The sequence below is a fragment of the Rhineura floridana genome, chromosome 2, assembly GCF_030035675.1.
Source record: "Rhineura floridana isolate rRhiFlo1 chromosome 2, rRhiFlo1.hap2, whole genome shotgun sequence".
Lineage (NCBI taxonomy): Eukaryota > Metazoa > Chordata > Lepidosauria > Squamata > Rhineuridae > Rhineura > Rhineura floridana.
The window spans coordinates 19205096-19218220 of record NC_084481.1 but is presented as its reverse complement, the minus strand read 5'-3'; the positions used below and the strand labels follow the sequence as shown (position 1 = coordinate 19218220).

Sequence of the window (13125 nt, the reverse complement as noted above, 5' to 3'; positions counted from 1 at the left end):
ATAGTTTTCAAACAATTTGAAATGTCATTTAAAAAATGCTAACTATCTTAGGACCAATGCTCCATACCATCCGTCAGAAGCACACCATGGCTTACTCCAAGTCCTGCCTGCAACACCGTCTTTCCACTCCAACTTGGAAGTCTTTCTGGGGCTGGAGAACAGCAACCAGCCTGCCACGTATAGACCAGGCCTCTCTCTCTTGCTCCTTCTTGGTCTGCTGAACTATATAGCAAAATAAATAAATAAATAATAAAATTTAAATCTACACAAGTTTAGTTTGGGCACACCAGAGATGGCACAGATTGTTTTTCACATACTCATGACAAGTTACCAGCACTTTGCTACTTAGAATGCAGATTTTATCCACATATAACATCCGGGAGGGGATTTTAATTGCCACCTAACCATGAAGCTCACTGGAGGACTTTGGGCCAGTTCCTCTTTCTCAGCTTAATCTACATCACAGGGTTGTTGTGAATATAAAATGGGGGTGAACCATGTACACCACCTTCAGTTCTTTGGAAGAGGCATGGAATAAAAAGGTAATATGTAAAAAATTAGTAATGGTGAACCATTGCGAGCTATTTTTTAAAAAGCTGTGAACCAAACATCAATACTGCTCTTCTTGTTCCCCACCCTCTGTTTGGGACATCTGGTTGGCCACTGTGAGAACAAGATGCTAGGACTAGATGGGTCATTGGCCCAATCCAGCAGGGATCTTATGTTCTGTGGCTTAAAATGTTGTACAGCTTTAAAGGCATTCAGTCTTGTGAATAAGTTCAGAAAGTTTACCAGACTGCAAAATGCTTAGTACTCTACCTGCCCATACACACATACATCAAGGTAAGATTTTTGCCACATCAACAGTCTAAGATACTCATAATTCTAATAGATGTTGTTGGTTTACAATAACTACCAAAAAAAACCCAGTCTGAAATACCCATTTCTAATTTGCAAAATGTCCCACACCTACTTGACCAAAGGCACTTCTTCCTGGCCATAGGCTATTTACAAGCTGGGGTCCAATGCTATTACTTGTTTTTATTTTTGCAACATCTGTATGGACTTAGCATCATATACAAATAGGCTTACCTTTCTTCTTTTGAGTCCATCAGTCAGTGAGAGTACTCCATTACCAAATCGTTCCTCTTTGAGACAGGAACAGGACAGTTTTGAAAACTGTTATGTTGAAAGCAAAACAAGTTTAGTGGTTGAAGTTCATGTGGAATGGAATCCTACAAAAAACAAGGAAGCCAAAGTCATCTCAGCTTTGAGCATCTACAGAAGACTGGAATGCTTAAAAGTATTTGTGCTATGCTCTGCCATTAAAAAAAAAACAATAAACAAAAGCCCAACAGAATTATTCTGCCCACTGATCTCATAAAAGGCACTTTCACTGCTAGAATAAAACTAGTTTTTAAAAGAATGCTCCTACAAGACAGACCTTTTCAGCTAGCACCATTCTTATTACTAGTTGTTAAAGTGCCCAATAAGGACTGTTGCACTACTCAGAAAAGAGTTATGATTATTCAACAACACTTTTTTTCCTGAGAAAAAATAACACTATTTTTAACACACCTGTAATACAAAAGTAAAGAAACAATGCAAATGTTAGCTCTTCCCCACAATACACATACACGTCTGTCAGGCAGCCATAAATGCAAGTAACGTCAGGAAGCAATAAAAATAAAAAGCATTCTCTTTACTAATGAGCTCACCCTAACTTGCATATATGATTTAATTCCTCAAGTGCATATTAACACACACACACCAAAGAAAGAAAGAAAGAAAGAAAGAAAGAAAGAAAGAAAGAAAGAAAGAAAGAAAGTCTTGGAACACCTTAAAGACTAACTAGTGTATTGTGGCATAATTTTTTGTGGATTAGTCTACTTTATCAGATGCATGAAATGTTAATCCTGAGTTACAGGTATATATACAAATGATTTGGAGGGGGATTGTAAACTGTGAAGTCAGAGGGAAATAAAATGGACAAAGTACTTGTGGCAATTAACAGTGGCCATTCAAAAAACAGTTGATGGTCACAGCAGAGACATTTGGCTTACCAATGCCAAGATGTCTATTTCATCCACCACTGTTTTGTGAATGACTGTTGTGAATCACTATCTGTACTTTCTGCATTTCATTTTCCTGACTTCACATTTTATTTCTCCTCCCCACCGCAACCATGTGCACATATGCTAGTAACCCAGGATAACACTTCAGTGCATCTGAGGAAGTCAACAGCAACAGACTAACACAGTGACTTCTCTGAAAGTAATAGCACAAATCCCAATTAGTGACATACAAAAGAATGGCGAATACCAGGAGTTGGTTTGCTGCTTTCCCAAACTTGTCTCAGAGGATGCTGGTCACTTCAAGGGGTTCTTGCATGGCACACTGCTGCACTGGCATCACTAAAGATAATGCTGCTCCATGTGACCATGGTGTGTGTGTGTGTTTGTACGTACAGAGAGGGCAGCCCTGCCTATACCCAGTACTTCTATATTGAGCCACCTCTGGTAAGGTACACACTAGTACTGTCATTACATTTGTGAAGTTTGATTCTCAAGCCAATTTTAGTTTTGTTTTGCAAGAACTCTGAGAATTTTTTGCTAATGTCTTTCATACTGGCTGACTGCCTGATGGAGGGAATGCACATAGAACCACCACCTGACCCTTGAAATTAAGCATGACACATTCCCTTAAGGCCTACTTTTAAAACTTTCCAGTACTACATTATAAAAAGAGTAACTACAGCAAGTGGGAGCTAACTGGCATGCCTAATAACCACAGTGGCTACTTAAGTGTCTTCTGCTACCAGTCCAATTAGTTATGGAAAAGAGTCCCCAAGGGCTAAAGGCTGCAATCCTCTGAACATATCTGTTTCCCAATAGGAATAGAGATACTCAAAGCCAGAACTCGGGGTTTGCTCTCAAAACTGGGGCTGGAGTAGACAGCTGGAGCAGAAACCCTGGGCATCTGAAGGCTGATTCCCTGAAAGCCATATAGAGAGCTGTTGCACCACTGGTTGTCAAGGGTTCTTCTACCAGCTTGCTGCTCCATCCCTCCTGGTTCTCTCTGGGTCCTAATCTAGGTCAAGTGCTTGTACTTGCTTCACCTTCTCCCAAGGAGCTGGCTCTGGGCATCCAACCTCACACACCAGTTAGGGGTGCTGTGGGATCATCCAGGGCCAGGGTGGGGAAGTCTAACATGGTATGCAGCCTTCAGTATCACTACAATACAGGGATATAAAAGTGAAGGGACAACTTACATAACTTTCAAAGGGCGCCTTAGACATGGAAGTGGAATGACACCCATCTCTCATCTGAACAAAGTCAGCTTTTGCAACTGGAGGGGAAATAAGAGTCATCCCAGAAAATCTACCCCCATTCTGCCTTCAGAATGAAATAAAAACTAAGCAATAATTGATGGCAGGTCATTTAACAATGGTTTTATTTCCATAAAGACCTCCGGCAGAAATATTGGAGAAAACAGGATACAACATGAAGGTGTCACAGCACTTTGCATGGTAAACTTAAATGAAGATATTACATTTTCATCATGATAAGGGATAACTTTGAAAATCTCAATTCTATATACATGAAAGCAAACTGTCTGACAACTTAAGAATCCGGTTTCAAATTCCAATTGTCATTATTTTGAAGATGAGATTGGATACAGTGTTAATGGATTCCAGGACTGTATGGCATTCCCAAACAACACAGTTGTCCTCAAAGGACTTTACACAGAGAACTGAATCAGCCAGACAACATCACCCCAGCAAGTGCTCCCATGGGAGGCAGGGGAAAAGGTGGTTGCAGTTGCTGAAAAATGCGCCTTTACCAGCAAAAAGTAGTACTGCTAGAGATGGCACATAGACTAGTATATTGCTTTCATATTTTTATTGTAAATCACCTTGCAAAGCAGGATAGAAATAACTTTAAAATAATAATAATAAGGACACTACATCAAAATGTCGCAGTGAACAATGCTCCTCTTCAGGGTTCCAGCCAGTTACACCTTCTCCATGGATACTCCACTCCATTTTAAAAGAATTTCAAATCTCTGTCTGTCCTTTAAAATATATTTTCCTTTTGGGGCCTGTTCAGACCTCTGCTTGGTGCTAGTGCGTATATCTTTGCAAACATATATTTAGAAAAGGACTATACCTAGCAGCAAGGCTGGCCTCATTCCATTTAATTAAGCAGGTACAGAGATATCACATTCTGCAACTAGTGAGAGTAATGCAGTAGCAAATGCAAACAGTATCCCCCCTGGAAAACAAGTTCTGTTTGGAAAGGCCCTAAGCCACAGCTGGTAGGAGAGACCAATGTGATCACACATTGATCCCGTGCCAGATATTTGTTTTTCCATGAAAAAGAACACACTAGGCACAAAATCAAACATATCTTGCTCATTTAAGAGGCAACAGTTGTATTCTGAGTGCGTGGGGGGGGGGAGAGGAGAGAACTTAAAGTCAACAAGTAACACTTGAAGCTACTATTTAAGTTTCTTAACGTTTATGAGGGCAGAAGGGAAATGGAATCAGCATCCTTCCCCTCTTGATTGAGAAGGACCCAATGTTTATGAGGTGGGGAGCTATAGTCACGGTTCATCCTATTTCTTAAAAAAGGAGGTAGGGAGACACCTTTTCCCTGCAGAATGCGAAAGTGAATTTTATGTATGCGTATTAATTCAGCCTGCATGACAATTAAGCCGAGCAGACAGAAAGAACAGATAGTCAACAGCAATGATGCTAATTGTGTGAATATGACAGGCAGGTGAGCCTGCTCCAGATATGTGATATACAACGTTCCCCCCCTTTCCCTTGCCGCGGTCTTAAGCACGTGACTGAAGTTTCACTCCCCAGTTAGGCTCTAAGCTTCATTCTGTGCTCACATTCCCACCGCGCGCGCTCAGAGGTGGGGAGGGGGCTAATGGTGGTTGGCAGTTGGTGCTGTAGTCGTTCGGAATCCAGCGCTCACGACGCACAACGTCAGCCTCCTCTCCTCCGCCCCCCATGGTAACCCCCTCCCTCTATGTGTGTATGTGTGTCTCTCTCTCTCTCTCTCACCTGGAACCGCGCGCTTTGCTTTGCTTTAGCCGCTGAGATCCCCGCCGGCTTCGAGGGACGCTCAAACCAGCTGATTCACGTAAAGAGAAAAAAGGCGGGACCTGTTGGGCTGTGTGGGAGGGGCCAGCTTGTCTGCCTCTGTCGAGAGAGGAAAAAGCCGAGTAGAGCGCGGAGACGGGGCCTCGAGTGGGACAAATTAGTCTAAAGGGCGTTAGGTAAACCGTTTCTGCCGGTATGGAGTAGACAAACTGGTACCTTAACGGCAAGGCATCGTCACCTCTTATACAGTGGGGTGGGTAGGTCCTGTAACGTGGGAGGGTAAAATTTCAGCTGGTTAGAGCACCCGAGAGATACTGTGGTCACGTTAGTTAATTATAATCTATATTCCAGCATTCCTCCTCCATGCAGATGGCATAGGAAGTTTAGTAAAAAGCAGCATATAGGAAGTTTCAGAGTGTCTGGCTAGACCCAGACCTTTTTAGGACAGGAAGGCAGCAGACCATTGTGCTGATTTCTGTTTTATGTATTTTATTTTTGGACCATGGTTGCATTTTAATTATTTTAAAGCTTGAGAACTACCTAAAGCACTGTTCTTCAACCTTAGGTCCCCAAATATTCACCTAAAGGACATTTTTGATTGGATGGTATATATCAGAAGCTCCCAAACTCCCGCTCCCCCAATCGCTTGAAAATTGCTGAGGCTCAATGCAGGTTCAGCAGAAGGTTCAGATTACTGGGGTCTCAAATGAAAAGTCTAAGAGCAGGATCTGGAGTGCAAGACTGGACCACACCAACAAAGATGTCCTACAGGTTTCCACACCCTTCTCGCATAGCTTTAGAAGAGCTAGACATGGCCATCTCACTCACGGGACTCTCGCCCGGCATGGCAAGACTGCACTCAGCGGCAGACATTTCTGCAAGGAGGCTGCAACTGTTGGCGTTGGTGGGAGAGTTGTCAAGCCCTTGGCAACAGGACAGTGACCTGCCCCCAAGGCTCCCCTTTCTCTGCTGCCCGTCCCATCAAACCATCCATGTCCCTGGTACCCAGTGTCATGTCCTGGTCTGGGGGCAAGGCGGGGGTGAAGACCGGGGACTCTGTCACACATCCCCTCTGCTCCTCCTTATCTTTCAACACTGCCACCCCAGTCTGTACCCCGTTGGAACTGCAGTGCTTACGACAGAGAGGGCACTGTACGAAACAGCAAAGAGTGTCCTAAGTTCAGAGCTCAGGTGCAAAAAAAGTTTTAAAGAACACTCAAGCTGCCAGAGTTGACCTACTGCAGTCTGCACTGAAGAAATGCAGGTTTCAAATTAAAATAAAGGGTGAAGCTGCAACAGATATGTGAGATTCACTCTAAGACGTTGAGGTTGGGGAATCCCAGCAGCAGCCAATTGCCTTGTAAAAACACCAGCTGCTCTGCCACCTCCATGTCCAAGTGGCTGTGATGGTGTGTTACAATATCCCTTACCATCGAAAACATCCTCTCGCTTGAGGCATTGTTTGGTGGGCAAGACAGCAGCTCACGGGTGACCTGAGCTAGGTCCTACTACACCTGGCTTTGGACTGTCCAGTAAGCCAAAGGGTCACAAAAGGTGCCCTTGACTGGCTTTGACGGAGAGTGCACCACAATTAACTCAGTGCTGTCCTGGTGACTGGATTAGGTACTTCTAGGTACAGACCGTAAAGCCCCAGCCCACATTCCCAGTCCACCAATGCTATGTTGTTGTTAGAAATAGGGATGGTTCAATCTGTCAATGTTGGTTTCTCTCCGTTTCTCACTTTTCCAATCTTAAGTTCAGTTTTCCACATTTCCATATCATTCTGCTATATATTTTTTTAAAAGTCCTCATGAAAATTCATCAGCATTTTAGTGTGATTTTTCCTAATATACATATTTTGTGTGCAATTCTTCCCAATATACGCGATGTTGCAAAGCAGTTTCCCCTAATATAATATATTTTGGATGTTATTTTCAGCATTATAAAATGCATTTTTAATACACACTTTACCCTAGCATATACATTTTAGTATGGATTACTTGGCTAGAAAACTGCATTACAAAATGTGAAAAAGTACTTATTTGTGTTTCAGTTCGCAAATTGGTTTGGAAAGTGGAAATTAGGTAGATTCACCTTCAAGTGCAAACTGAATTGAAGTTCTCCCCCATCCCTAGTTGGAAAGTGCTGCTTCTTTCCCTACTACTACCTGGGCCCCACCCTTTTTACCTGGATGTAGGGATAAGATTTGTTGGCCAGTACTGCTTTGAAAGCATTCCATCGATTTGAGTTTGTTTTTTGTCCACTATCCAGTGCTTTTACTGTGAGTTTGCTTTTTACTGTGCAGTTTGCTCCTTAAATGGGACTAAACTAAAACAGTTTAACTGTGGTTGAATTTGGTTGAAGCAGTTTGATTTTGGTGTGTGCATGTCATAAATTGTGGATCCAGTTGTTATGTATGGAGATTAATCAGTTATGCTCTGTCCTATTAGAATATATGGCCAGCTAGTAGCTTTGAAAGTCATCACCCTGAAGACTGAGGAAGGAGTCCCTCTTTTACAACCATAAGAGAAGGTAAGGTGATCTCAGGAACCGTCATGCAAAAATTTGTTACAATAACTTAAATTTAGTTAAAATCAGTGAAGTTTAGTCCACCATCTTGATTTGAAATGGCATCCAATTGTATCCAGACAGACAGAAACCCACTCTTTGATCTCAGGGATCATACAAATTTTGGTTATGATATCTTAAGAGGTGTCTAACTGCATGGAGGACAAAGAACTTTCCCTGCAGACCCCATTGAGCCAGGTGGAGTCCTTGGGGGCCCAGCCAGGGATGGAAGGGGCAAAGTCTGTAAAGCCTCCTGCCAGATCAGTGTGGAGGGGCACAACCCCCTCCCTCATAATGAAGTTGCCCTGGGCCAGCCTTCTCATTTGGAAAAATAAAATGATACGTGCATGTATAACCCTCTACATAAAAGACCATGGAGAAATTCTGATGTTGCTGGTCTTCTTTTCTCCAAATTTTGTCCCCTTTGGGGATTAATGTTTACCACGCATACCTTTCTGTATACCGCCATAGGGCTCCCACAGGTATGCAGTAGCCTCCAATGTGATTGGAAGCAAAACTGGGCTGCCAGTACACTGATTGGCAGGGGGCCACCTTTACTACAGCATTTCTTATAAGGGATATTACAAATTTTCCAGTATGCCATGTGCTCATCAAAGGTACAGCACACCAGACAATATGGATCTTTCACTCAAGCTTCAAAGGGAAAATTCTGTCTCCTTCTCCAGTGCAAAAAGGAAAGGGGGTATAAAACCCAAATGACCATTAACGTTCTGAAGTTGTTTATTCTATTTTGTCTTCTTTAAAAATGCCCAACGCGTTTCGGCTCTATTATATATCAGCCTTCATCAGGGGATTCTTCTTGGCACACAAAGAAGATAAAGAGAATGCTATAAACAGTTTAGAGAAACAAATAGACAAAGAAGAATCCCCTGACGAAGGCTGATATATAATAGAGCCGAAACGCGTTGGGCATTTTTAAAGAAGACAAAATAGAATAAACAACTTCAGAATGTTAATGGTCATTTGGGTTTTATACCCCCTTTCCTTTTTGCATTGATATTTGACCATCACTCCTCCTCTTTCCTTCTCCAGTGCAACATCAAGTGGATTTAGAAAAGTGTTTTCTATCCAGCATATATATTTCCTTGATATTAGCTGGTATTCGTGCATCTTACTTCAATTTCACTTGTACATTGCACTTCTATGTGATTTGAAAGTTAATCACATGCAAGGTGTTCCTCTTTTTGTCAGCATGGTGTCAATACCTTTTTGATAGTGTTCTTTTCCCCCCATCTTGTTTTTGTTGATCATGCTAGGAAAAGTCATTGCACTGGGCAAAATGTCTGCATTTTTCTTGACATCTCCAATTTATGCCTGGTGGCTCCATGTCAGTGGGGCAATTGAATCCATTTTTCATTTTAGTCCAAACCTGCACCTTAAAACCTGGAGCAGATTCCACTGCCCCTCTGACATGGAGTTACCAGCCATCACTGGATTGATGTGTTTTCTTAAGCTTTTAATTATTGCTTCCAGAGCTTTAGATGCTCCCACAGATATAAGCTCCAAAAGCAGTTTAATTTTAAAGGAAGTTTTAAAAAAGTTTAATTTTCCATTAAGGTTGTTGCTTTAGTCTGTCATGGGGTGTCAATGGAAATATAAACTTTTCCCCTGCTAAGGAGAATAGGAAGCGCAGAATAAACAGTTTAATGCCAGCCTCTAGAAACAACAAGGCCTACAGAAAGGATTGTTCATGATGTTCCCATATTTGGTTCTTTTCCCCACTCAGCTATGCATTTCCTAACAGTCAGGGGTGAGCAAAAAGTTAATCAGGATTGACTGGTAGGTATCTAGATGATTTATCAATAGTAACAAGTAAAAAGCTTTTCATTTCTTTTCTAAGCTTGACTGCTGTGGTTAAGAAAGCTTGTGGGGATGGGGGAGGTAGAGGGGATATTTGTGTGAACTGTGAAAGGATTGTAAGTTCAATTGTAGTAAAGAACACCTTTTTCTGGCCTGAGTGTATGCCAAGAGGCCCTCCATTCTTTAATTCTGGGTATATGACATTCAGACACTATTTTGCACTTGGCTCGAGTAGTGGATATTGGGATGCTAGTAAAAAAGGAAAGTAGAGATCACACAAGTCTGAAGTCTGCCGACTCCTAACTCATCCTTGATGAAATTGTACATTCTGATAATCTAGCAGGACAATGCTAACTAAGGCATACTCAGATAGGGATGTGCTAGAATTCCACCCAATTCAGGCATGGTACATAATTTTCCATTAATTCACTTATTATCTATCATAAGAACAGTATAAGAACATAAGAAGAGCCTGCTGGATCAGGCCAATGGCCCATTTAGTTCAGCATCCTGTTCTCACAGTAGCCAGCCAGTTGCCCATGGGAAGCCCACAAGCAGGACCTTGAGTACAAAAGCACTCTCCCTCCCCCCCGTGGTTTCCAGCAACTGGTATTCAGAAGCATACCACCTCTGACTATGGAGGTAGAATGCAGCCATCATGGCTAGTAGCCACTGATAGCTTTATCCTCCATGAATTTGTCTAATCCTCTTTTAAAGCCCTCTACATTGATGGCCATCACTGACTCTTGTGGGAGCAAATTCCATAGTTTAACTATGCACTGTGTGAAGAAGTACTTTCTTTCATTTGTCCCGAATCTTCCAACATTCAGCTTAATTGAACGTCCACGAATTCTAGCGTTATAAGAGAGGGAGAAACGCTTCTCTCTATCCACTTTCTCCATGCCATGCATAATTTTATACACTCCTATCATGTCAATTCTTACTCGCCTTTTCCCTAAACTAAAAATCCACAAATGCTGCAACCTATCATTGTGGATCAGGTTTTTATGTAGTAATTTTCCATTGCTATTTTCAGAAATGGATTTTTGGGGGAAAAAATCTGTCTCTAAAGTATAGATATTAAGAACAATAATTTTGTCAATATTTCCTTTAAAATATTAATATGTCCTTTAAAAATATCGATATTAATACAAATTTTGGAAGGGAGGGAAAAAATGGATCGGTAAAAGCAGTGGGTAGTGGACAGTGAACAAACTCAAATTGATTCCAACAGATCCCATCCCTATACAGAGCAGAGCCATTGAAATCAATGGACTTAATGTTAGTCATGACTAGGCAAGGGGGAGAAATTTGATTCAGTTCGCATTTAAAGGCGAATTCACACTTTCTGAAATACTCTGTGAACCAAAACACAGCTATCCTTCAAAATTCTTACTTCTCTGAATTTTGCAATGCAGTTCTCTAGCCAAGTAATCTGTACAAACATGCATGTGCTGGGGCAAAGTGTGCATAAAAATGCATGATAAATTTGCACTAAGATGCAGATGAATTTTCATGAGGTTGTTTTTTTAATCGCAAACTGATGTGTAAATGTGGATATCTGACCCTGATTAGAAAAATGAGAAATTGAGAGAAACCAAAATGGTCAGATTTGCCCATCTCTAGTCGTTGGTTTCAGCGGCTCTATTCTGAGTATTTTAGCTACACATACAACCTTATATTAGCAGTTAAGGGTGGTGTTCTTTTATGTCAGCATTTGGAGCTTTGACCTGCCCTGTTGCTGAGAGAGAGACAGATGTATAGACAGTCCAGGCAACTTTGTTCACTCTTTCAAAGGGCATGATCTGCACTTTGTACCACTAATGAGAAAAGCCAGAAGTGGGAGGGGATTATCATTTTAACTGTTTCATCCATTCTGAGGCATTCATCCTGCTTAGGAAGAACACAAATTTATATCAGCTCTTGCTCCAAATCCCAGGTGTGGAAATTATCCTGGGCAGTTGAATTTAATCAGGCTGCTTTGCAATCTGTGCCTTTAAACTGTTTCTGTCGCTAGTGAATAGCTGGCTGATTCCTATTTATGTGTCCTTAGCATCTCTCCTCAAGAGCTTGAAGCCTACCAATATTGTGCTCTTTCATGACATCATCCAGACCAAAGAGACCCTGACATTAGTTTTTTAGTATGTAGTGAGTGGGTTTTCTTCAGTTTATTAAGGATCTAGGAGCCATCTCATGAGCCAGTAAGCAAACACAGGGTCATATTTTTGCAGTACCACAAAGCATTTTATAGCAGTGTGTAAGGAATGAGTCCTTCATGGTGACTTGTGCTTCTTGCTTGTTTTTTACTAATTGCCCTTGAGAGCTATCTTCTCCTCTAACTTCTCTTAAGTAACTTCTCTATTAAGCAACAGGTGCATTTTAAAAATGTGCTTCATTTGTACTAAGGTTGACAGACACTGATCGCTCTTGCAGCTACCATGAAAATGGGCTCGTTAACACACTGGTTTGTTATTTCACAAGCTCACTAGGAAAAACCTCTCCCTCCTTGCCCTTTCAGCAATGATCCTTGTAAAAGCAACACAATCAAAGAAATCAGGTTGGGGCATATGTGAGCTCTCCTGCCCTCTGTTTACAATCTTCTGATGATATTCTGGCAAAACCTTTGTGGGATTAAAGCAGGCATGGGGAACCTGTGATTCTTCAGATGTTGTTGGATTAATACTGTCTTCGGCCCCAGTCAGCATGGCCAATGGTTGGGGTTTAATGGAATTGTAATCCAGCAACATCTAGAGGGCCACAAGTTCCTCATCGTTGTATTAATCTTTCCAAGAGAAAGTGAAATCTCCATCAAACACAGGCCAGACATCACCACCATGGTCAGAAGTCTGGACTCAGTTTCGATTTATTAGCCTTCATCTAGTCAGCTATTGTTTTGCCAGAGGCAAGAAAGGTAGGGGAAATTTCAAAGGTGATGAAACACACTTGTGGAGAAAAGTTATTGCTTTATTTGAAAGAGTAGCTAGTGCTTTACAGCAGGCGAGACAATAAAAAAATAAAGCAACTAATGAGTACAGATTATCTCACATTCTCCTTTCAGTCATTGGGAGCTCCAGACAAGCAATGATGCAGAGATCCCAGCTGGCCAATACATAACACCCTAGTAAAGCCAGCCTGGGTCTGTGTTGAAGCTGTCTGAGCAGGAGTTAGGTGCCTTATTTATACCGAAAAGAGCCCCTGGACCTGGGTGCAGTTTCGCACCTGTGACTTTAACTAGCTATACCTGTGGGGATAGTTTCTTTCATTTGGGTCTCACACTTCTGCCTTTGTTTATCAATTCTGTTGGTCAGTGTCCTTGGGCTTTGTAGCATTATGATTCGTTGCACCTGCCTTGAAGGCCATATTCCCAGGCTTTAGCAGTGAGAGAAAACATCTTCAATAACGAACATGTCTGTATTTGCCAATTAAGGGCCTCTCTTGCCTCATCTGTGTTACATAAACAAAGCTTCCCAGACTTATGTACTATTGTATTCTACACAGGCAGGGTTAGAGAAAGCATGCCAAAAGGCCCACCTGGCTGGGATGCAAGGGCGTGAGACAGGAGCATGGGAGTGGGAGATTGAGCATGCCATCCTAAACTTCCTCATTACATTGAGATCTCTTCT

The 13125-nt window shown here is 41.8% G+C and overlaps 2 protein-coding genes across 4 annotated transcripts in view; one reads left to right on the top strand and one right to left on the bottom strand.

The window, feature by feature from the left end:
- ALS2 (alsin Rho guanine nucleotide exchange factor ALS2) overlaps positions 1 to 5300 on the bottom strand; it is a 64219-nt gene extending 58919 nt beyond the window's left edge. For 2 of the 3 annotated variants that reach the window (XM_061607975.1, XM_061607978.1), the window contains exons 1-3: positions 5075 to 5300; positions 1093 to 1235; positions 68 to 222 (exon numbers count right to left, since the gene is read on the bottom strand). In XM_061607975.1, the coding sequence (XP_061463959.1) occupies positions 68 to 222; positions 1093 to 1112 (175 nt within the window). In that variant the 5' untranslated portion in view covers positions 1113 to 1235; positions 5075 to 5300. The remainder of the gene's footprint in view (positions 1 to 67; positions 223 to 1092; positions 1236 to 5074) is intronic. The other variant, XM_061607976.1, reaches the window with a different exon arrangement.
- A 2246-nt stretch (positions 5301 to 7546) lies between these two features.
- Positions 7547 to 13125, top strand: part of CDK15 (cyclin dependent kinase 15) — an 84255-nt gene continuing 78676 nt past the window's right edge. Inside the window, 3 exon segments of the mRNA XM_061607508.1 lie at positions 7547 to 7624; positions 7627 to 7645; positions 11556 to 11650. Of these exon segments, the coding sequence (XP_061463492.1) occupies positions 7547 to 7624; positions 7627 to 7645; positions 11556 to 11650 (192 nt within the window).